Source organism: Chaetodon auriga, chromosome 17 (assembly GCF_051107435.1).
Source record: "Chaetodon auriga isolate fChaAug3 chromosome 17, fChaAug3.hap1, whole genome shotgun sequence".
Classification (NCBI taxonomy): Eukaryota; Metazoa; Chordata; class Actinopteri; order Chaetodontiformes; family Chaetodontidae; genus Chaetodon; species Chaetodon auriga.
Window position 1 is genome coordinate 9,974,466 of NC_135090.1, and position 25,201 is coordinate 9,999,666.

The 25,201-nt window shown below is 43.0% G+C and overlaps 1 protein-coding gene across 1 annotated transcript; it reads left to right on the plus strand.

Annotated features, from left to right (window-relative positions):
• Positions 1 to 377: 377 nt before the first annotated feature.
• Positions 378 to 23,536, plus strand: LOC143335197 (3-hydroxyisobutyrate dehydrogenase, mitochondrial-like). Its single transcript, XM_076754439.1, has 8 exons — positions 378 to 507; positions 3,441 to 3,601; positions 3,767 to 3,876; positions 4,045 to 4,166; positions 15,003 to 15,136; positions 16,390 to 16,466; positions 21,178 to 21,334; positions 22,074 to 23,536. Exons 1-8 carry the CDS (start codon positions 438 to 440, stop codon positions 22,230 to 22,232), a joined length of 990 nt encoding a protein of 329 aa, XP_076610554.1. The 5' UTR covers positions 378 to 437; the 3' UTR covers positions 22,233 to 23,536.
• The last annotated feature ends 1,665 nt before the right edge of the window (positions 23,537 to 25,201 follow it).

Here is a 25,201-nt window from a genome sequence, read left to right on the forward strand (position 1 = left end):
GGTGTCTCTACGACTGAGGAGAACTCTATTAATTACTTGAGTCAGTTAAATCTGTTTTCCAATTCAGTTCGTTTGCTTCATATATGTGTATTCTTGCTGACTTAAAACGATTTCACAGGACAACTGTGGAGATGTTCGGCAGTCTCGGACTGTGCCATTCACTGCAAAGCAAAATATAGGGTGTACAGTTAATTTATTGCTGTTAAATAAATGGATTTTTGCGTTCTTAACAATTTAGAGAGGACACTGAACTCACAGAAGCGGCTAAAGGGAATTAAGTAAAAGCACAGGATATCCCGCCTTTGCCTCGTTTCTATTGGCTGTGGAAGCTCACCGAGAGCTGTGATTGGCGAAAATCACAGTCAATCATAACAGTTCCGTTTGGCTTTCCTGGCTTGACAGCTGTCACCATACGCCGAGGTCAAGGGGAGAGAAGCATGGCTGCGTTGTTTAGAGGGTCGCGACATTTATTGTTAAGGTGGAATAAGCATGTCGACCGTGCCTTCGGTAACGTATTCGCTTATGTTGTCAGTTTTCTTGTGCCGTTTTTTCCATTTAAGAGCGTTCAGAGGAAAATGTAAGCGGAGTTTCCCTGCTCCAGCCTGCTAGCTAGCACGTTAGCCCTCTGAACAAAGTATGAAGAGTGGCTGCCCTAGCTAGTTACTTGTTTAAGTCTGGACACAGTGTCCCTGAGTTAGCCACCTGCTGTGGGGTGTTCAATCACGCGGTATGTTCGGACAATGTGCTGAATGGAAATGAGCGTTATGACAGTAACAGCTACTTTTAAAGGAATGATTTCTTTATAGAACTCTCGTTGGCTGTGTATAAGACCCATGTTGGGTTCTGATTGCATTAGCCTTAACGTGCTGCTATTCTCAAAACAACAGTTCGTTTTACATTGGACACCTTCAAAGCTTGCATCACTGCCACAACGCCTCCTGTGTCCACTCCTCCTTGCCCATCCAAAGATTGCAGACACATCAGTGTTTTTTGAATCAGCAACAGGGAGTGTTGGTTTGAGTGATCCTAATTAAGATGCTATTTGAAATTAAGGTCCATTAACATGATATTATAATTACACTGTCCCTTGTCTCACTGCATGTAGCTCTCTGCCGTTGGAAGGGTCGGTCGTGTGATCCGTTATTATATTTTTCTTTAATATGTTGTAGCATTGCATGTCATTGGTTCAGTTTGTCTACAGGAAAAAAAAACCTGAAGGTTTTTCCTCTAAAATGTCTAATCCAGAACTTCCCCTTCTCTTCTGGCAATACCTTCACAAAGCAGACATGGCTCCAAGCCCAGTGTACCCACTGTCGGTTGACATGTGTGAACATAACAAGCGAGGTTATTATTGTATCAAAATAAATAGACGTCTATAAATAGATGATGAACTGTGCAGGGCTGCAACTAATGATTTTTTTTATTTTATTTATTTATTTATTTTGAATAATCTGTTAGTTGTTTGGTCTATAAAATGTCAGAAAATTGTTAAAAAAAAATATTGTCTGTGTTTCCTTAAGCCAAAGGTTTTGTCCACAACCCAAAGATATTCAGTTTACTGTCACACAGGATTAAACCAGAAAATATCCACATTTAAGAAAACATTTAAGAAACTTTTCCTTAAAAAAATACTCAGTGATTTATCAGTTATCAAAATTGTTGGTGATTAATTTCATAGTTGACAACTAATTGATGAATCGTTGCAGCTCTAAAATCGCTCGTTGCCAAGTATTAAATCTTCACAGCAGAAATAGACAAATTACCTGAAAACTTAACCCCTCCACTGCCTTTCAAAACTCAGAATTCAAATCAATCAATCTGTGAATCAGTGAATAGTTGTGCTAATATTACATACCAAGATTGAAATTAGTGTAGAAATGATAAATTAATATATTAATTGGGAGAAAATAAATAATAGGTCTTTTACTGCAAACATTTTTTCTGATTTCAGCTTCTCAAATGTGAGGATTTTCTCTGCTTTGAATAATTGTAAACTGAATACAGTTATGCATTGTTTTGGACTGTTTCTTGAACAAAAATACATGATTTGAAGAGAAATTGCAGAAATGATAGACTAAACAACAAATCAGAAAAATTACTCAACATTTTAATTGGTAATATGATATAAATAGTAGTCACAGCCCCAGTTAAAGTAATTACAAAAATGTCATTGTACTGTTTTATATTTGTTGAGTATACAACCCAAGGAAGCGGTGTAACCTGCAGAAAATTCATAATTAGCTTCAAAACTGAGGAGTGCCTGCAAATCTGCCTTTCATTTAAAGTTTCACTTAGTTATAGCACTCACATTTTTATCTAAGACTGCAAAATGGAACAGCGGATGATTTGTTCATTCATTTCACCATGTGCAATTCAATGGAGAAAATAAGGATTGGAGAAAAAACTATGTTAGAAATCTGAAATGTGTCATCAGCCTTAAGTCCGGGAACAATATTCCCAGACTGACTGAAAGATCTCTGTGAAGATCCTCAGTCATTCAGGTCATGGTTATCCGAGGAGGGTTCGATCAAGAGTGACTGGACATGGTTGTAGAAATGTGAAAATGTTTTACCTGTCATGTAAAGAGCTTCTTCAGTTCTAATTGACTGGTGGAAGTTATGCATTGTAAGGACAGAGAGCACACTAAGGCTACATATCTGTCTGGAGGAGGCACCTGTTTTTGTTTTTATGTCGTGCATCATGCACCATCAGAGATACTCCTTGATCTTACAAGATGTTGGCGTCCCATTACACAAATCTTATTCCACGCAAAGGAAGCAGCACCTTAACAAAGTGTATTTGTTTTGGTAATTTTAGGCCAGTGTCAGAGAATACTGAATCCTCTTGAAGGTATTGTTAAAAGTGTCCTTACTGAAGTAAAGGCAATGTAGCATCTGCAGTGTAAGCTGAGGGCTTGAATTTCAGGTAACGCTTTATGTTTGGGCTTCACTACCAAGGCCTAATCCTGTTGTTGTAGTCTGGTCACCTTGCTCTGTTTAGTATCTGTTAGCCTGGCTGGACCTTGGCTGAGGCAGCAGTGTTTAATAGCTTGGCCAGACTGCCAAAAGCTGGTTGTAAGTTACAGCATTAAGATTTGCTCTGCTGTCATTGATTCTAATGAGAGCATTTCCTTCATTAGCCATAGGGGCCCAAGTTTTTCATAGCCCTACTCATTATGTAAATTGTATGTAAAGCACTTTGAATTTCCTCTGACATTCAAATACACTTGCCTTGTCTTTATTGGGTAAGCAGAAAAAAAAACAATCAGCTGTATTATCGCAAGTAAAATTATGTTATTGCAGATAGCTACTGTATGTGATTTCACAAGTTTTGTCTATAGCCTCTCTGAACTGTTTGTGATGTATTTGTATTACTAAACAAATACCTTGTGTTTTTTTTTTCTCACACCTCTAATGGCATCTTTATCATCCCCCCTTCAGTGTCATCACGATCAATGGCCTCAAAAACACCAGTGGGGTTTATTGGTTTGGGGAACATGGGCAGTCCCATGGCCAAAAACCTGTTAAAGAATGGTTATCCTGTTATCGCCACCGATGTCTTCCCTGAGTCCTGCAAGGAGCTGCAGGACATTGGTGCCCAGGTAACACTCAGTCAATGACACCTGTGGACGTTTGAATGTTTAGTGAATGCAAAATTTTTCCACTTCTTCATTGAAACTGAAATATGTGCATGCATTTGTTCATGAAGACGTTTATTTTGTGTTGATGCCATGATGATATTGTGTAACGATGGATCCAATATTCAGGTCGTAGACTCTCCAGCAGAGGTGGCGGAGAAAGCAGACCGTATCATCACAATGCTACCCTCCAGTCCCAACGTCATAGAAGTCTACACAGGCCCAAATGGCATCCTCAAGTAAACAAACTTTACTATCACAGGCTCTGTGTGTCACATTTCTGACATTCATACAACCCCACCCTGCCTCTATTTAAAGAATCAGCACAGTTGCAAGGTGCTTAATGTACAAACAGAAAGGCTTAGCCAGACAAAATGTTTGAATGCTTTTTGTCTCGGACTCTTCAGGAAGGTGAAGAAGGGCACGCTGTTGATCGACTCCTCCACCATCGACCCTTCCGTCTCAAAAGAGATGGCGGTCGCTGCAGAGAAGATGGGGGCCGTGTTCATGGATGCTCCAGTGTCGGGAGGTAATGTGTTTGAAGGGGACCTACATGTTTGTAAATGGTACTGAAGGCTTTGTTTCTCTCTTTCACACCAGTGTCCCTTGTCAGGCATTCTATTAAGAGATAAGAACAGGTGGAGGTGGCAGTATCAAAAGCAGATTTAGACCACTAGTTTGTCCATTTGAGAATACCAATCATAGTGTTAGGCCTATGACCCCTCAGTCTTATTTCTGAACTGTCTTACAGTCTTTTGTATATCTAAACTATGGGACCTTTTGGGTTAGTGCTAGGACATGGGTTGTAATTACTGAGTGGGACAGCCAGTAGGTGCCCTCTTGAGGTTTTATTGGTGCTTTTGACCAGGGGTCTTAAAGGCAAGGTTAAGGTTTTAAGTCCTCATTATGTCGGTGCTGTCTGCTTGTGACGGCTTCTTGACAGAGCACAGGATCACCAGTCGTCCTTAATGGGCTGAGCCGCGGTGGAGAATCCCGTGTCAGAGCTTTTCATGTTGATGGAGCCGTAATGGCGGGTATCCCATGTTAGTGCCTTTCATGTCAGATAAAGAGTCATAAAGAGGAGAGAAACTGCGCCTCACATGGAGTGCGAGAGAGGAGAGGAGGGAGATAAGACATGAAGGAGACACATTGCAGTAAAACTGTCCATCTCTCTGTCTTTCTCTCTCTGTCTCTCTCTCTTTTCACTCTGACACACACACGGTTCTTTTCACTCAGGTATGCAGGTAAGATATGCTACATCGTGACACTCCCGCACATCAGAGTACTAGTACTAGCACTGAATGTACTCTGTTTGCTTTTTATTACACCATTCACGCACAATACCCAGTGTAGCTCCCGCCCTCTCCCATACAAACACAGACTTGGCCCACACTGGCATGTTTACCAGCTGGCGTCTGGAGAACAGACTGACTGCAGTCAGCGAGATCAGAGCCTTAAGCCTGTTACTCTCTCTTAACACACACTGTTTACATACTATAGACAGTGGACAGTTTGTGTGTGCAGTCCTCTGTGAAGGTTCTTCCTCTCCTGTCTCTTAACTAAGCCTCTTTTACTAGCCTGAGATGACCAATGATTTACCTGCTACCTCTGCCCTCTGCAGCTTGCTCTGCAGACACACTTACTTCACACACGCACACTGCTGCTGCACCCGCCCACCCAGTGTCACTTCGAGACAGCCACGAGTCATATCCATAAGTGCATACGGCCAGTTTAACAATTAAGAAACAAGCAATTTTGAGAATGAGTTATAATTCTGATGATCAATTAATGTTATTTATGATGCAAAGATATCAAACGTTCAATAGCTTTAGCTTCTGAAATGTAATTTTCTCTGTTTAGTATTATTCTAAATGGAAAATCTTTGGGGTTTGGGCTGTTGGTTGGACAAAAAAAAGTCATTTAAAGATGTCACGTGGGACTCTGAAGTTTTATAGACAAAACAATGAATCTGCTAATTTAAAAATGAATCAAACAATTGTTGATAAGAACAGAAATAGTTACAGCCCTAATAAGTCTGAGACATTCAGCCCCACTCTGAAGTGGGTGGTGATGGTGTGACCTTGATGAACCAGGATAAACCTGTGCGATATAAAGGTCATGAAAGAGGGTTTCATCCTGTGGCAACTTCACGGGAAATTGCAGAGACCTGTATCCCCCCCGTCCCCACCCCCCTCACCCCACTTTCCTCATCCCTAGGTGGGATGTGAAGTTACATGCTCTCTTCCAACCAGGAGATGGCACCCTACCCAAATGGGCATTGTCATACTCATGAGGTTTGTGTATGTGTGGCCAAGAGAGGAAAGTATGAGTGAAATCAGCTCTTAGTAATTCTCATATTTAATACTTTATGTTCACAAATTAAAAATGCAATATAGCATAAAGGTAAAATAGAAAATACTTCCAAACAGCAGCCGTTGTCTCAGACAGACTCCAGAAACAGGAAACAATATAATATCATATTCATATTTAATTGATATCATTTATTATAGCTTGTATTGATTTAGGCTTTGTCCAATCAAAATGGGTTTTGTTCACTGAGTATAACAATACACTCAGCACAGACTTGCTGTGATCTCTCGAACTCTTAAACTTTTGCAGACAGCCTGTTCTTTTTGTGGTTTCTGCATTTGTTTTCATTTTTAATTTAGATTTTTTTTTTTGATATAAACTGAATCCTTTCGTGTATGAGTGGTGTGTGAGGTGGTGTATTTTACACAGAAATGTGTGTGTGTATGTTGTGTGCGTCACCAGAGGTTTGGCAGCCAACCGTGGGATCTGAATGGCGGAGTCATAACCCTTTTTAAAAAGAGCAATCAAAAAAAACTTTCACTTTCTTCTCATGGGCACCCTTCTGGCTTTGGTTCTTGCACATTGACCAGTGTCTTGGCTTTAGCCCTGCTTGACCCAGCTGTGTCCATTGTGACACACACACACACACACACACACACACACACACACACACACACACACATACACATCCATGCAGAGTTGTCATCTCTGTGCAATAACTTTCCTGCATAGACACACTTATATTAACTTAGACACTGGCTCTTCAGGCATGCTAACATTTCCTTGCACACCCACACACACCCACACATACATACACACACACACACACACACACACTACTACCACTGTCTGGTGTCATTAAAAGCGTCCGCATGCAAAGTTGACCCACAACAAAACAAGCTCTGATGTCACAGGCCCAGGGTGTTGGCACAGCGATGGCAAAAATAGGAGGTCTGGCTAACAAGCGGCGGGGTCGTTAGCAGTAATTACCCAGAATGCCTGTGTTTGTGTCTGTGTGCCCATGGTGGGCTGCCACATTGCTAACGGACGATGGCTTTAAAAAGGCCCTAAAAAAACCTTTCATTGTGTTTTTCCCAGTGCTGGGAAAGTCAGCTATGGCTGCAAATGAAAGCAAGAAGGAGCCTAGCTGTTGTGGGACCATGGGTACTCAGGCTAATGTTGCTTGTTTGCGAGGTCTTATAATCCTCAGCTAACTACCTATTTAGGCTGAGTCTCAACACCACTCTAATCATATCCATACCACATAAAGTGAAGCTTGAGTGTTGCAGTGTGTCATTTGCAGACAGTTTGAACGTCATCCTCCAGCCTGTAGGAGCTTGTTCAAGCCAATGCTGGCACCAGTTTGTTCGTCAGTCAACGCTGCCAATCCACTCCTTTGCTGACTGATGGAGGTTCTATTTCTCCCTCGAGGCACGCAGGACCTGAGGCTTCTTCTTCTTCTTCTTCTTACAATTAACAAATAGTCAGACTTGAGGTTCATTCAGAAGGTCATTATTACATTATTTAGTTCGCTGGTTGCCTAAAGTTGTTTAGTTTAAAGCATTAACGTTCATTCTGGACCTTAGAGGTGATAGTTTGACTAAACAATCCTTTTTCTGGAGCTTTCAACCACGGGCAGAGTTTGATAGGAGAAGGCTGTTTCCACATTCATCTGCTGAAGGGGGACGTTTTCTCTGGGCTCATCTCAAATTTGAGTTTAAGACGTGGATGTATGAGCAGGATTTTGTGACGTGAAGCAAATCGATTGTCCAATATAGAATTTACAACTATGGTGTGGGAACTTTAACCCCCAAGAACACTGAGAATGGACTTTTCAGGGAAGTAGGATTAGATTCTGGATTTTTCAGTGAGAGGGAGTAGATGTTAGGGATGGGCAATATGACCTAAAATTTATATCACAGTGTGTTTTTTTGTTGGTTTTTGCGCCGGTACTATATCACAGTATTACAAAAATAGAAAGAATACTTCACTCAAAGCATTATTCCACTTCTTTTCACTCTGTTAACAATGTAAAGCAACATATCCTGGGAAAGAAAAAATGATTTTAAAAAAATGGATTTGTTTATTAGCTCCAGATAGGAATGATAATGAGATTTAGGCGTGTTTTGGAAGGAAGAACCTGCCCCATAATGCAGGTTAATTAGAAAACGCAGTCAGACAAGGGGGGCATGAGGCATCTCAACAGCATTTATTTGTCAGGAAACCCAAAGTACATCATCTAAGTACAGTAGTCAGTGTACCACGGGTCATGTCTATCAAGTACATTTACATACGGTAACACGCACATCCCCATGCAGCACACAGCAGAGAGGGAGCTTCCCTGTAACAACAAGCCAGCTGAGCTTGTGTTGCAGTAGTAAGTGTGGAGATAACGTTAGCTCTGGCTGTGTGTGACGACACAAACAGCAACCTGAAAAAACTGTGTCCCACATCCAAGCTACTCCTGTGGTTATTTACCTTGCTTCAAATGAGGCTTAATGTTCACACAGTTTCTCTTGACTGACCCTCAGTATTAAATACAGTAACATTGCTCCAGCGTGTGGGTACACAGTAGATGCTGCTAGCCACGGAACATGCTAACGCCAAATACAAAAGGCTAAGCAGCAGAATAAACAGTTAAGGAACATAAAAATGTCAAAAATTACAGGTTCGAAGTTTGACTTAAGCTTCAGTTTTAAACCGAATCCTGCTTTGTGTTGGCCCTCAAAGCAGTCTGAAGTAAAGTGATTAGCACACACATAGCCTAAGAGTTTCCCAGTTTTTCCAAGGAATTATGGTTCCAAAAAGTAAAGCTAAGAGTTATTTTCATTACTGATTAATATGTTGATTATTTTCTTAATTCATCCGTTTATCATTAGGTCCAAAAAATTCTGAAAACTGTCCATCACAGGTTCTTCAACCACAAGGTGATTGTTTCATCCAACCAACCATCCAGAACCCAAAGATATTCAGTTCATTATCACAGAAGATGGCGTTCCTTTTTTATCTGATTAGATAAAATAAGATGTTTGCCATTTTTGCTTGAGCAAATACTTAAAGAAATAATCAATTTTCAAAGTAGTTCATTAATTTTCTGTTGATCATCTAATCTATTAATTGACATACCGTTCAGCTCTAGTATAAACCATGCTCTGTTGTCACCAGGACTGAAATTACCCCCTTTTTCTCTCATTCAATACTCCCTACATAATGTCCACATTCATCAAAGTCGAAGCATTTCATTTTGGGGTCTTTAGAAAAAAGTAGTGAACAGACTATGGATACTTTTCCGTTTCCCTGTGGGAACATTGTGCATAAGATTGACACGGAGAACTGGGACTCTCGAAAGTAAATATAGTGGAATTAGCAAATAGGGAGTGATTTTGGAAGCCTAAAACCAACCGAACTTGTCCGTGTAAAACCTGCCATTGTTAGGTCTGGAAGGAGGAAGGAGCAGGGGAGCAATCAGGCCAACCTAATCCAGTCTGAGAATGGGATTAATTGAGAAGATGAGTCTGGGAACCTGATGGCCGTTTAGTGAAGGTTACTGATGATTCTCTGACACTGAGTTAAGGAATCAGTTTGGACGGGCAGGGGGTGGTGCTGTCGCAGTCTGTCATGTTGATGGCTTACCACTACTAGAGAGCGTCAGCGGTCCAAAGACTAGATTAGCATAACAAGCCTCTCACTGACGGGCTCTGGTGACATAGAGGGGGAATGGGGAGACGAGTGGGAGGGAGGGTGCAGGGCAGTAAAGTGACCAGGGATGGTGATGATGGAGGGCTGGTGACGGGGGGCTCTAGCCCATGTTCCAGATGGAGGTAGACCCACAGCAGCTGGGGACTGGCTCTCACATCCCTGCCCCTATGTCAGCTGTTCTGTGTGTGTGTGTGTGTGTGTGTCTGTGTGTTTGTGCGTGTGCAGGCAAGTAGTCAGCTGGTGTATGAGTCATACAAAAAGTCTCTGTCCGTCAAATGTAGCCTAAACGTCACACCGCGTGTCACTCAACCTTAAAGCGAATTAGCGCTATGTATGACAGACAGTTTGTGCAACCATGTGAGTGACTGTGTGTGTGTGTGTGTTTGTGTCCCTGCCTGCTAACAGCCTAATTGGGGATCATTATTAACTTGCTCTATCCTAGATGAGTCTCATTGGGCCAGGGAAAGGATTGATTGTGTATCTCTCCTGCTCCCTCCAGCCTCTGTCACCTACCATTGACCAACCTCGCCCCTACAGAATAGAGCAGTTACTGATGATGATGATGATGATGATAATGATGATGAGGAGGAGGAGGAGGCTTGGCCTGGCGGTCAATGGACAGGCACTACAAACTAAACCCTTAAGATTGTAGCAATGTTTATATACAAGAAACTGTTGACGTCTCTAAACTGAATTAAGTCTTCTCTTGTTTTTCTGTGTTTTTTCCCCAAACCCAAACTTTCTCCAGTCGCCTTCACGGTCGAGGTTCTCATGGAGTATTTGTGTGCAAAAGTCAGTTCTCATGGCTCTGCGCTCGTTAACTGGAGCCGATAAAGAGTCTGTTTTTAACATAACAGAGGAGCATTAGCAAAGTTGGCAGATAAACTATTGAAAGTGCTGATTTTTGTTTTATATGTGTGTGAGCGATTTTGGTTAAAGCGCACCCTCGTACCGTTTCTCGTATTTACTTGATATCCGTTATGCTTTTTACGGGGCCTGTTTGGGTTTTTAATTTGTTTTAGAAAAAGATCTGCCCTTGGGTGTAATTATAATGGTGGACCACATGAGGCTGCGTTGTTGGCCTGTAAACATCCTACCCCCACTGGCTTACACTGCATGCAGTCATCTCCCATTGACTCAAGGCTGTTACACTGTAAAGTGTGAAAGCTCTTTTCAGCCTGAATTATAGATGACTGCAGCCGAGCCAAAACCTTAACCTTACATGTGCGCATAGTTAAAAACTTAGGAGCAAACAGTGTAGTATATTGCCAAAGCCGGAGTTTGTTTACACCAGCTGCATTTGGACTTGAAGGTGTGACATGAAATCTGGCGTATCCCTAAATCTCTGCTGGCGTTCTCGAAGTGAGTGCAGTTACATTATCATTTTAGGAAATGAGGTGTTTGGAGGAGCTCTAATGATATTATAGGTGTTGTTTTGCTTGAAGTGTTTTTCCCTATGCTCTCTGGGGGGGGGAGAAAGCAGGGTTGTGGCACATTGTCAAATGCGTCATTCATTACCAAACTCTGGGAACATCCCTTTTTTGTGTCTGTGTGTGTGTCTGCAACTATGTGTGTTGTTTGCGTAGCCTCATATTCACAAATGTAGTTTAATTTAAACCCACCACCAATAAAAAGTGCCTACTGGTTTACATGCGGCTCGTAACTCTGAGACACGGCCTCAGAAGCTCTAACTGACGTCTTATTGGCGGCCGGCTCTGGGATCTGCACCTGCCCCTGGTACACACACACACACACACACACACACACACACACACACACACACACACACACACAGGGAACACACACACAGATACTGCATGCACATGTACACAGACATTCTCACTTACTTTGTATGTACATCCACCACTTCAAAAAGAGCCTTAGTTTAAAAGGTTCTAAGGCTGTCATGAATTGCTTTGGTTGATCCTTTTGTGTGTAATGAAAGAAGTGCTAATGAATTCAGTGTTCGCTACAAACACGCTAAACCAAAGTTGTTTCTCTGATCTTCCTTTGCCTTCACACCACCGGCTGCTCCCTCTTATGTTCATGGTTAATGCCTGTTGTCGAATCCTGCTGTTAAGCATCTGTCCTAATAGTGCTTGATTGCCTGCTTATTAACTTGGACCTTGTTAATTGAGGAGATCAGAGGAAGGAGATGTCTCTGTGTGTGTCTGAAATTGGATTGGAAGCTAACTTGCGCACGGGCCACACACGACTACACACACACTCACAGGGAGACACAGATATACACACTGTGCAGCGCCTCCTCGTACGTCATACAACACACTGTAGGAGCCACTTTGATTCTCCTCCCCTCCTCCTCACCCTTGCACTCTACACAGTAAAAGCCACAGAGTAGCTCATTAATAGTCCAGCCAGATTCAGCATGCTCTGAGAATATTTGCGTTGGGTGATTTGGGGGTGAGAACGTGGGCACCCACTACTCAGCCAACCAGAACTTGCTCTGAGAGAAAGTGACATAGAAGAGAGGTGGTTCTTTCCCAAGGGAATTATTTCTCATGAAAGCATCGCCTGCTACACACTGGAGTGGCACTTTTGTCTTTATTCTGGATCTGCTGTCATTTTCCATGAAAGAAGTGGCAGTATGTACTGTTTTTAGCACTCTGGCATAATTATATCATCCTGAATTTATTAAGTAGTATTTGGTGCGGTATTATATGCAGAAGTTTTTCTCTTGTGCATGTCTTTTTAGCGTTTTTGTCCCTCCTCTACTCTTTCCTCTGCATCTCTCAACCCTGTATCTTCTATCATAGGTGCCCCCCATCCCTCACACACACACACACACACACACACACACACACACATGCACACACGCACACACACCTTGGCTCCCCCCCTAGGGGGCGTTGTGTAGTTGTGCAGTGCTAACGATCCAGGACTGTCACTCCCGCAGGGATGGATGAGCCGGGCGGACCCGGCGCTCAGGAAGCCTCATTAGGATTCCTCTTTAATCCGTCTCTGACAGGACCAGTCCGAGAGCGGGATGTCCCCTCACACACACACACAAAAACACACACATGGTAAAAGCGTACACACTACATAGACACTGTCGTAGGATTCCGCGTCACACACGCAAACACAAATGCACTTTTGCCCATGCACAATGAACAGACTCACTGATACCCCCAACACGCATACACACACATATTGTTATGCTAATGATGTGTTATTCTTCCACCAACAAGGATCTTCCATCATCCCGGTGTCACTGCCTATAGAAATCCACTACAGATCATAAGAGCTTATTATGGGTGATTAGTTAATTTGAGGGAGGGAGAGTTGGGAGGGATGCTGGGAGGTAGGAAGAGAAAGATCGTTTTCCTCCTCTGCTGTCGTCTCTACATCTCTCTCTACTTCTCTCTCTCTTGCTCTCTTTTGTCTTGCTCTCCCTCTTTCTCTCCTTAGTGACATATATTGATCAGCACGTTGACTGTGATATCAATAATCTCCTCTTTAGTCGTCCGCGAACAGTGATCTCCACTAATGAACCAGCACAGTTGTCACAATGCTCCTTCTATGTGTGTGTGTTTGTATTTGTCTGCGAGAGGGAGACGATCAGCCTGAAACTTGAAAGCTAGTAAATGAAATGTTAATAAAAGGGGATACTACAAGTTGAACTTTTACAACTCGCTGTAATTAAAGAAAACTCCACTTGAGATTTTATTTATTTCAGAATTACTGCATGATGATGAAACGCTCTTTAACTGTGATTGCTGACTAAAGCTGGTCAAGCAGACAACATGTGAACCATCTCTGTGCCACTAAATAAAAATGTCATTGTATTAAAGTAAAAGTAGACTCTGATATGTTAAATGAGACCTGTGAGTGATTTAAAAAAAATAAAGACAACATAAAGTAACAGGAAGGGAACTGAATCTATCATGTCCATGGTCTGTGGACCATATGTGTGTATGATTGGTGTGTGTGGCGGCCTTATGGTGAGCGTGTGTCCATAGGCAGCTGCCTCAGAGTGGGCTCTGGGCTTCATTATATGGCCCTAATGACCCTCTGACAGCTCAGCGCTGACACACACATATACAGTGTAGTGGCATCATCATACAGTTGACAACAGCACAGCCAATTAAAGAGGGGGGAGGGGGAAAGGGATGTATATTTATGTTTATGAGGTATATAAATATACAGTAAGCCTCCTCTCCTCTGCCTCTGCAGTGAAGTCTGATAATGTGATTTCAGCTGTTTGGTCCCCAGCAATTCCCTTTTAATTATTAACACTGACATTATTAGGCTTTCACTATTAAGAGGCCTTTCATTAGAGCTAGACGACACCCTAAAGAGAGATCTTCTCCGTCCCTCCCGTCCCATCTGAAGAGCTGAACAGTCTGTCATTTTGCATACATGATCACAGCCTTTTTACTTCCACTGTATCAAGTGACCTGTACTGTATTGCAAGATCAGCATCATCTTTCGTTTTTTGTCCTGCGTGAGTGTGTGTATGCATTTTGTGTCCACCGGATTTCCTGTTTCTGTGGGGCTAGTCGATGAAGCATTTCAGGGACAGTGAAGTGGAGAATCAGGCCGGCTGGGTCCAGCCTACTCTGAAAAGGGGTTATTTCTGCATTAAGGACCCTGTGGATTGGCTGTGGTTGGGGCGCGGGGGGGGTAAGGTTGCCTCCTACAACATGGCACGCTCCTTAAGCCATCAGGCATGGGGAGGGACGCCTAATTGAACATGATAAAGTGTAAAGTTAATTACCCCTCACGCCTGTCACTGATACCCCCATGAGGAGGGCTGGCCTCAGGCACAGCTGTTGGTGTGTGTGTGTGTGTGTGTGTGTGTGTGTGTGTGTGTGTGTGTGTGTGTGTGTGTGTGTGTGTGTGTGTGTGTGTGTGTGTGTGTGTGAGAGAGAGAGAGGGAGAGAGAGAGTAAGGGTGACAGGACAAAAGGCAAGGGCTCCCACGAGGGTTGTGCAGTGGATGATGGCAACAATCGGCTTTTAAAGATACCTCTGTCCCTCTGGTGCACCACTACTTAACACGCCTGTCCCAGTATGAGTTTAACACACACACACACACCCACACACACACAGAAAAGTGCACAGCTGACCTTTTAGACACAGTTGGTAGTGTGGAAACAGTCAAATGGTTGATATATTATGTTCTTTTGTGTGGTAAATCCATATGTTTTAATTGGATACACCTGTTTACTTTTTCTCAGTTATGATTCGTCTCATCGAGAGTTTTGTAAAATTCAGCTCACACAGGTTAGACTATTTCAAAAACCAGGCATTGATACGTCTAATGTGTATCATAAGTACAGGAGGTGTACACCTTGGTAAACCCCTTCACTGTGTTTGCACACGTGTTGTGTGTTTAGGTGTCGGGGCTGCCAGCCTGGCCAAACTCACCTTCATGGTCGGTGGAGTGGAGGAGGAATACAATGCTGCTCAGGAACTGCTCACCTGCATGGGAGCCAATGTTGTCTACTGTGGACAAGTTGGCACTGGACAGGTAAAGACATGCCAATATACACACACACACAGAGTATGTGCCCCCCTGCTTTCTAAACTGTGTCTTCACTCACTCACTCGCAAAATTTCCCTCATTTGGGTGACATACATACATACTTGTATATACCGACACATACTGTAGAAATACACTTTCTCCATGCAGATTAGGGTGGGAGAAAAAATCAATTCTTAGATGCATCACGATTCTCTCTGGAAACATTATGTCTTGTTGCAGAAAATCAATGATCAGAAAGTTCAAACCCAACTCTTGACATTGTGATTGCATGTAACGATAATGGGCTGTATGTTCCTTATTGAACCAAATGGATGGTTAAACGTAAACATGTGCATTGTTTTTACGTTCTAAACTGGGCTACATCTTGGGTTTTGGTGAGGATGGTTAAGTGTGAGCAACTTCGGCTGGATACTGACTTAAAAGCCAAGCTATGGAGGCATTTTGGCGTCTTTGAAGTTGAAGGGAAAAGGGACCTGGACAAAAGCCGCATTCTATGTGAGTTGTGTTCAACTAAAGTAAAATATTTTGGGAACACAACAAACATGAGAAACTGTATTTCACATTTCCTCCTGGATTTGAAGAAATGACAGCCGGTTTTAGTTCCTGCCAATCAGAGAACAGTTGAAAAAGTGATATTAAAGCTAAAACCCAACTCAGAAAGGGCAAAACAAATCTTAAATTGATCACAACTTTTAAACCCTACTCAGTCACTGAGAACCAGGGTTTTCATGCTGTGTTGCACACTTTGGAGGTGAGATACAACATACCATCTCAACATTTTTTTTGCCAAGGATAGCCACACTCTACAACAAGACCAAAATTAAAGAGAAAAGTGGGCAAGTCTGTGTTAGTTTAGTACAAGGATGCTAAATTCATCTGTTTATTTGAATTACGGATATTTCCAAATATGCTTAAAAGTACCACGTAGTCACACACTGAGAACAAATGAATAATGTACAGAGATCAAAAATCTTCATGCATCTTGATGCATGAAGATGCATCGATAATTGTTTTGTCATCACATCGTAGCCCTCTGAATTGGAATCGATTCATGAGTTGCTTATATTAAATACATATCTAGGCAGTGTGTTCCAAAGCTGGATGATCTTATGATTATGGGCCTGTTATGATGTACCTTTAAATGTGTTTATATTCTGTATTACATCCTGTTCTGCAAACCTCCTCATATATACACACAGTAAAATTGCCTTTTCCGCTTTTTGGTCAATCCTTTTCAGGCAGCTAAAATCTGCAACAACATGCTCCTGGCCATCGGGATGATTGGGACCGCAGAGACCATGAACCTCGGCATCAGGTACTGTCAGCCAATGCTAAGCTGCTTCCGACCTGTATTCTCAAGAAAAAAGCATGGATGAAACACTAGATTTACATGAGCAAGGCTAATGCCGCTGTAACAGTTAGTGGTAGCGCACTGATAGAAATTCTGACACAGGGAAATGTGGGATATTAAAAGTGGATATAGCTAACTTAAACTTATACCCTTAAATGTAATATGAGCTAGTAAACACAACATGTTTTTGACATGCAGATGAAGCTGTGTGAGGTGTAACCTCATGGTCCAGTAGATCCAGTGCGGTTCGTTTTCCTCATTGAGGCATGTGGAACAAGGACTTTTCAGTTTCCAGACATTTGTTAAGTACAAGCACCGTGAACTCAAAAGGGGCACGTTAGAGGCTTCCACGTTTCAGCCACGCATGAATTTGACTTCAGCCTAGCCCTTAGATATAGCCGTCACCATAAACACAATTACTGTAACAGTGATATGTTTGTAACTGTGGCAGTAATTTACTACTTCAGTACAGGTTTGGAAATGTGTGTGTGTGAGTGTAGTTTATGGAAGTGTGAAGGGGTCAGCCCAGCCCCGAGTCAGAGAGATGGATGAGGGGGTGGAGCCACAGAGTCTGATTTACATCTGCTGATTGAGCTCTCACCAGCATCCTGTCACAACGCTGTCACTGAGCACCGCCTAGAAATCCCATCATTCATCATGCCTCGTGCTGGCACAGAACCTGTTTGGCCAGGGGGCTGAGAATGATGGGATATGAAGTCCTTTGAGTTAAACCAAAGCAGTTTGATGTGATCTGAAATATCTGGCTCACCGAAGGATGCTGGACAGTTGTGAAACAAGTGTCTTAGCATCCAGAGCTCATCATAGGACAGATTCCCTTCAGAATCTCCCTTTTTGGGATGGGAGGTGGGATGTAGTCGGTTGTCTCTCTCATGAATAACCTTACCTTAACCATCAGGTCAGTTTTTCACCTTATTATCTACTCTGTTCATACGTATCCCTGTCAATAATACACCATTTCCTCTGCTCACTGTGTGACTATTATGTGTTTTTTTTATGGGTTCTGCAACTTAAAAGGTGTGTGCACCCAGTTGCGTGTGTGTGTATGTGTGTATGCATGTGCGTGAATTGCTCTCCTCACAGTGCAGCTGTGTTAGTGCAGCTGATTTATCTGTGCTGAGACAGAGGAGGAAAATTGGCATGAGCAGACACACATAAATCCCCCCACTAGGCCTCTGAAATATGGAGGCATTAAGGGAGCAACGCAGATTTACACATTGCCACACTGTCTCTGAGGCACACACACACACATACACACACACTTGGACACACAGATTTACATCCACAGACACTGAAGACAGCAGTTTTCCACCAAACTACAACAACTTCTACTCACTGTGCACATCATTATAATGTATATGAAAAAGGACAGGAATAGTAAGTGCAGCATCCCTTCACTTGGAGTGTGAATTATTTTCCTACATCTTTACAAAATGACCTGTGTTCAGTCTTGATCATGTTTGCATACATGCATGCGTGCATATGTGTGTGTGTATGTGTGTGTGTGTGTGTGTGTGTGTGTGAGATCCCATGTTTCCCTCCTTCTTACTAGTCAATCTCTAGGGCTTTGTTATTGGGTTTGACAAAGACTGTCATCGTTTAGAGAGAGCCCACACCCGTAAATCTCCCATGCTGCATTGCGGCCCAGTCTCTTATGCAGAGAGGACGCTCTCTTAGGCGTATGTGTACAGACACACGCGCGCGCACACACGGGCGGCACAGTCCGACACAAAGGAGACCGAGCGCTCACAGCCAATTTACAGGAAAACGGCAATAACATTTTATCATTCTGGAGTTGGGCCTGATAGAGCTGCCCTTTCTTCAAATACGTGTGTTTCTTCTTACCTGTACATGCCGGCTGACACACACACTCACACACACAGCTCTGTTCGTGGAGCTAATTTGTTGATCTCAGATGGAAGCTGGGGCCGTCTCCAACAGAGCGTGACGTTCTCTTAGTGCAAGGAATGGCCACGCATGACAATTATGAGCACGCGCGCACACACACACACACACACTCTCTCTCTCCCAAACCCATATACACAACCACCCTGCCTTTCTGCAGTCCTGTCTTTCAGCTTTTTCCCCCCATCCCTATTTGCTTTACCTCCTCATTTTATTCTTTTCTTTTAATCCCTTCGTCTCTCCTCTCTGCCTCTTTTCCGCCGGCCGTAATTTCTGCATGCAGCCAACCAGTCAGTGAACGAGGGGGATGAGAAGCTGCAGAGAGTAGCAGTTTTAATGATGCACATGAAGATGAAAGGAGAGGAAGAAGAGGAGAGAGGCAATTGGCCCGAGGAGGGATATGAGGCTTTTACAGCTTACGGTTCACCTTGCATGCCTGTGTACCTGCACTCATTCATGCATACAAGCCATGCAGTCACTGTTATTGAAGCACAAGCAGACACTCACATATTTGCCTCTTTATTCAGTTTATGGGAAGAATGACGGGTAAATCAAAGGGTATAATAAGACACAACCCTTTGTGTTGAGAGACAGAAATAGGTTTGCCACCACACACATGAACACAGACACACATCTCGCCCGCTTTTAAATGAATTGTGAACATATGTTCCGATGAAGATTAAAGTTGGATGATAAACGCGCTTGTTGCCTCTATAAATGGGACAGTAAATGCTGGTGTGTGTGTATATGTGCTCGTTAGCTCTTTAATGTAATAATAAATGGGGAACGGGCTGGGCTTCCTCTCCTGTGGCATCAGACGAGGACGAGAAGCTAATCGCAATGAAACAGACAGTTAATATCGTCGCTGCAAATGAACTCCACCTGCTCGAGCTCCCTCAGTGCATAAACACATAAACACCCTCCCCTCTTATTTTCATCTCCGTCCCTCTCGCTCTTGCATTTCTTTAATCTGCAGCGGCGTCACACAGCAACACGTACTTCTCACCGTCTGTGTCTTTGTGTGTTTATCCATGTCAATCTTGTTAAAGCGTGACATGTCCTCTTCTCCACGCAAATTACCGCAGGCGAGGAACAACACCACTGCGGCAGCTAATAACCACTGCCGTGCGTGTGTGAGCGGTTGTGTGTGTGATGGGAGCAGGAGGGGAACTTCATTGATTTATCGTTAACAGAGGACAACAGCTCCCCGTCAGCGTCTCTGGTCGCTATAACAAACGATCTGCGCGCTCGGACGCGCTTTATTGTAGCTCAGCCAGTAACCTTTTCAGCTGCTGACCCAGAACGCAGGGAGGGGCTGCCTGCTTGTGTGTGTGTGTGTGTGTGCATGGAGAGATTGGGGGAGCTGGGGTTTGTGCGAGATGTCAAACATATGTCCCCCAGAGTCCTCAGACAGGGAGGTGTCAGCGGGGAAGATGAGGGGCGGAGGAGAAGGGAGGCAGGATGGTGTAGGGATGCTTACAGACATAAGCTAAAAAAGCCATCATCAGAGAGACTGCCATTAAAAAAAATTTGCAAGCTAAAGCACACACGCACACACGCATGCACGTAGTGCCACTTATGCCACATTTCCAAAACAGTTTGTTAAAAAACACAAGAGGGCTGAGCGAACACAAAAGAGACGAAGGGTAAGGGAGGAGGGAGAGACATGGAGAGAGTGTAAATGCAATTCCCATTCTTAATTAGTTAGTAGACAGCTAATAAAAACTGTGGTAGTAATGGCAGAATGAGAGCCAGGTGGAGGGAGGGGGGGGAGGCTGTTGGCCTTAAGGACCTATGATGGTTTAATTGTCATATTGAGAGCAGAATAGAGTTACAGGCCCGTAAGTAACAGCGAACGGAGGCAGCCATGGCTTGATGTGGTCAGCTTTACACTGGCCTTTAAAACATTAATATACAAAAGCTGCACTACACAAGCAGATTGAACGACCGACACAGACGCTACAGTTACACCCTCCTTACTGTAATGGCTGGCACTTTGTTTCACTCCCTGCTTCTGTCTGCCTGCACCCTCTCGCTCTCATTTGTTTCTTCTCATAGCCTGGAGATTTGTCCTCTTGCATATGAAAGTGGGTTGCTGCAAAATGGGGCAGCAAGGAAGTAAGAGCGTACTTCTGTACATTGACAGTGAGGTTTATGGCTCCCCTGTGCTGCTTAACCACTTCTCCTCCTCCTCCTCCTCCTCTTTCTTTTTTCATGAAAGAGGGATGATGAAGGATAGATGTGCTGGTAAACATCAATACTGCATTAGCCAGCATTACAAAGCCTTCAGCCATTAACACTGAGGAATGGTCACAGCCTAGCATAAGGTTCAATGGGGGTCACTACAATCACCAGCCGCCCCACACCCATCTTTTTCCATGTTCCTCTTTTGCTCCATTTTGAAGTTAATTCCATAATCAGCGCTCCTATACCTTCCATCCCGTCTGTCCCATGTCCGTTCTACTTCTGGCAGAATTCCTCTTCCCTTTTTCTGTCATCACAAGCAGTTTGAGTCGCTCTGGATTAGAACGTTAGCCAAAAGGCTAAAAAATATTCATCTTCCACACATGAATGTGATACATTAGATGTATGCTCCTGTTTATGAGACATGTATGTTGCACTTCATACAAGAGGATCAGTATGTCAATAAACACAATACTTCAGACATGGCTGTTTCACACTAACGACGACATGGTTTTCCCTGTTGCCTGGTCTGAGGGAGACACTGACCTCTGTCTTCTCCTTTTCCCAGACTGGGTTTGGACCCCAAGCTGCTGGCAAAGATCCTCAACATGTCTTCAGGTCGTTGCTGGTCCAGCGACACGTATAATCCAGTCCCCGGTGTCATGGAGGGAGTCCCCTCAGCCAACAACTACCAGGGTGGCTTTGGTACCACGCTAATGGCCAAGGTACAACCTTTGATTTATCTCTTGATTTCTTTTCATTTTTTTGGCTTTATTGTCAGGTTTTCTTTGTTTCTGTTTAGTCTATAAAATGTCCCAAAATAGAGCAAATGTTCATATAATTTCCTGGAGCTGAAGCTGACTGCAAATTTCTTGTTTACTCCATGCAGTAAACCAAAATCTAAAGATATTCAGATTTTACAATAAAATGAAACAGAGAAAAGCAGCAAATCTTCACATTTGAGGCGCTGGAAGCGGCAAATGTTTGGTGTTTTTCCCAGGATATGTGACCTAAATGATTCATCTAGATTGTTGCCATTTCATTTTTGGCTGATCAGCTAATTGAATAACTGTTTCAGCTAGTACTACTGCACTTTCTCTTTTTCTTTTGGCCTCTTTCTCCTCAGTCTCTCAACCCTGTAATTTGCTTTGTCTCACTTTTAACTGTTCTTTTGTGTGTGTGTGATAGTCCTGTTCTCCTCTTCACCATCCCATCTGTGACTTATTGTGTGCCACTTTATTTTACTGTCACTGCATTGGCTGGGTCAGTCTGTGTCTGTGTATTATTTAGTGCATCTTTGTGTCTATTAATACACTCCAGTGCGTGCTCTGCATACATCAGCCTGGGCAGTCCTATCCCACACACCAAATTACATAGAGTTGTCCGCCGTTAGATAAACAAAAATAGATTATTGGATTTGTCCACCTATCTGACACTCTGCCTCTCTTTCTCCTCCATTACTAGGATCTTGGTTTGGCTCAAAACACTGCCACCAACACTAAGACACCCATCCCTCTGGGTTCCCTCGCCCACCAGATCTTCCGAGTCATGTGCTCCCGCGGCTACGCTAACAAGGACTTCTCATCCGTCTTCCAATTCCTACGTGAGGAGGAAGGCCAGTGAATAGAGGGGGATGTTACCATACAGGCACACACACACACACACACACAACCACACACCCCAGTGCCCCTTATCCCACTATGCTCAGGAGAGACTAAGGCCTTGCCCTCAGGCGCAGATCTGCGATCTAATTCACATACTGTATGTTGGCACATGTCCTCTCATTGCATTAGCCGAATAATATTGTCAATTCACAGCTCCCCCTCTGCATGGGGGAAATGCTAAAACTGACATTAGATCAGTATCTCGAGACAAATGAACTCCGCTCCTTGTCCGAGAGGCCAGAGTGGAAAATGAAAAGTAGGACAAGGAGCTCCAGGTTTACATATAACAATGCAAGTAATATGGGATATTTCAGGGTGATTGATAAGAAAAAACTGCATGATTGTTCAAAGTTTTGCTTTTTGCCTGTTATGACTGACTTGGACCTGTCCCTGTTAAATGAAAGAGGATAGAGAAAAAAAAAAACATAAGCAACTCTACGGATTGACTATAGTGATGGATTTGTTTAGGTTGAGGTCGAGGTTACCCTTTTTCCACTGAAAACAATTCCCATATTCACAGCACTACATGTAAGGTAACCAAAACTGGCCGCACTGTGGGCTCGAAGTTTGCTTGTTTTGTTACATTTGTGTGTTTGTGGCAGGAAGGTGGTGTCATTCAGTGAACCTGCCATGTCATTTTTCAGTCATTCAGTTAATTTTGTAATGTGTGAACACGTGAGTCAGCAGTGGTTTCATCTGATTTGTTTTGGTACATGTAAGAACATTAAGACACCTGTCACTGGATCGGCCAGTTCTGCTCTTCCGTTTGAATACTGTGAGATATATATCTAATTATTTTTGCACTGTCCGCATCGCAGTGCGATGTGCCGGGCCATTTTGATACAGTTACAGAATACCTTTGAACTTACCTCTCTTCTCTGCTGTCTGCATCTGCTTATCGAGCCATTGGAGTATTATTTTCTGACCAACACTGTTAAAATTTTATTCTTTTCACTACAAAATGTTCTTCTCACTGTCTGGCACTTTCTCTTGGCCGTTTTTACTTGAAAGCCTGTCCTCATATCCCCCTGCCCCCAGCTTGTGCGACATCTGTGTAAAGTGTAAGCGAGGAACGGTTCCTCCCTGCTCTGAACAAATGTACATACTGTATATTTCATATTGTTGTGTAGTACTGAAGAGGAATCTACATGGACTGTCATTTTTTTTTTAGTAAAATTCAGTAATAGTGTCTACAGTTTGTCTTTGCTCTGTGAAACAGATCCTCAGTCACGCTGTAGCCTAAAATAAAAGATGTTCTGTGTATTCGGTGTTTGTCTGGTTTTGTAAGATAGTTACAGTCTGCTGCTGAAGATGCTGAAGACGGCTCATGTAGTTATTGATATAGGTGCACACTGTGGAAACAGCTTATTTGGTAGTGATTAGTTCAGTAAGAACAGAGCTTTTGAGAGAGTGGCTCAGTGGCTTTTTTAACTGTCACCTCAACATGGCTGCTGGAGCTGTGTTTACTTTAAATGAGCCCACATGATGAAGCACATGTTTATACACCCACTATATTCACTACCTACTACATAGTAATGTCTGTAGCCAATCAACCGATTACACTGGAATAAGATGCGCTAGCTGTTCTGTTAGGCTGCGCTCAGGTACGGTGATGCTTTGAGGTAAATGCTAACATCAGAGCAGCTGGTATAATGTTGTCCATGTCCACCATCTCAGTTTACAAAGTACAGCAAAGGCAGAGGGGAATGTCAGTTTTGCAGGTATTTGGTCAAACTGCAAAATATTGGATCAATTATGCCAGATTAAAAAGTCAAGAGATCACCGAAGTGATATTAGTTTAGTACTGTTAGTACTCTTACCACTTTAGTACTTAGTAAGCCAATTCAACTTAAAATTTCTGGTTTGAATAAAACTTACAGACATTAATTCATTTCAAGTCTTTTGACTTGAAATGATGAATGAACATACTGCTGAGTAACTCAACTCATCAAGTTTCAATTAATCAATTTCTGAAGAAACATGATCATCATATTTTCAGACCTCCAGCATGCATTGTTTGACAGCTAAAACTCTCCAGAGACCCTTCTTGTTTGAAGGAAACCGACATGATGGAAACTTCCTGTGTGTCTTTGATACATTAACATAAGTCATGGTGCTACGAGAACCGCAATGGAGATTAGTAGCAAATTCAGTCCCTCCCCCAGACACTTAGAATTCAATAATGAATCTGCAATCTATAGCGATAGATATTTCCTTCAGTCAGTGGACCAACAGACAAACAGACCAATTTACGTAACTTTAATTTCTACCTTATCTACTATTATTGGTCAATAGCACAGAACACTGGGTAATCCTTTACCTTTTCAACTGTATGTTTCGCCACGTGTGTACACGCCACTGTCTTCTGGTTCCATGTTTCAGAGCCTGTCACACAGTCTTACTTCACTTGGAGTTTGCTGTGATCCAGCCATCCCGCTCTTCAGTGGGCTGTTGTTCCATTGTTTCTCCAAAGCTCTTCAGCAGGCGCTCATATAACGCTTAACGTCAGTCGGGGAGAAATAGCAGCACTAATCTCAGAATGATGCCCTTATTTCCATCATTACAATGAAATGAGAGGAAAAAAACAAATGCGGTTTTGTTTTATTTTACTGTCTTTTTTTCTGAGGGCTGGTGTTTCTTCGCGACATTTTATGGAGCTGCTGTCGTCTAAGTGGCAGCCACAGTTGTAGCAGACTGCGGCGAGCCATTGGTGGCAGGGGTTGTGTCGTGGGCTTGTGACTCACTCTGTTATTGTTCTTTGGGAAGTATGCACTTGCCTCGGCTGTGCGCTTTGAAGATTATCTTCACCTGATTATGAAAGAGAAGCACTGCTAGGTTAAGATGAAGAAGCTGTTGATATCACATGTTGCTTCCCATAGAAAAGCTGGGCTCACTTGTCGGGCAGGACTTGGTATCTTTTAGCCTCCA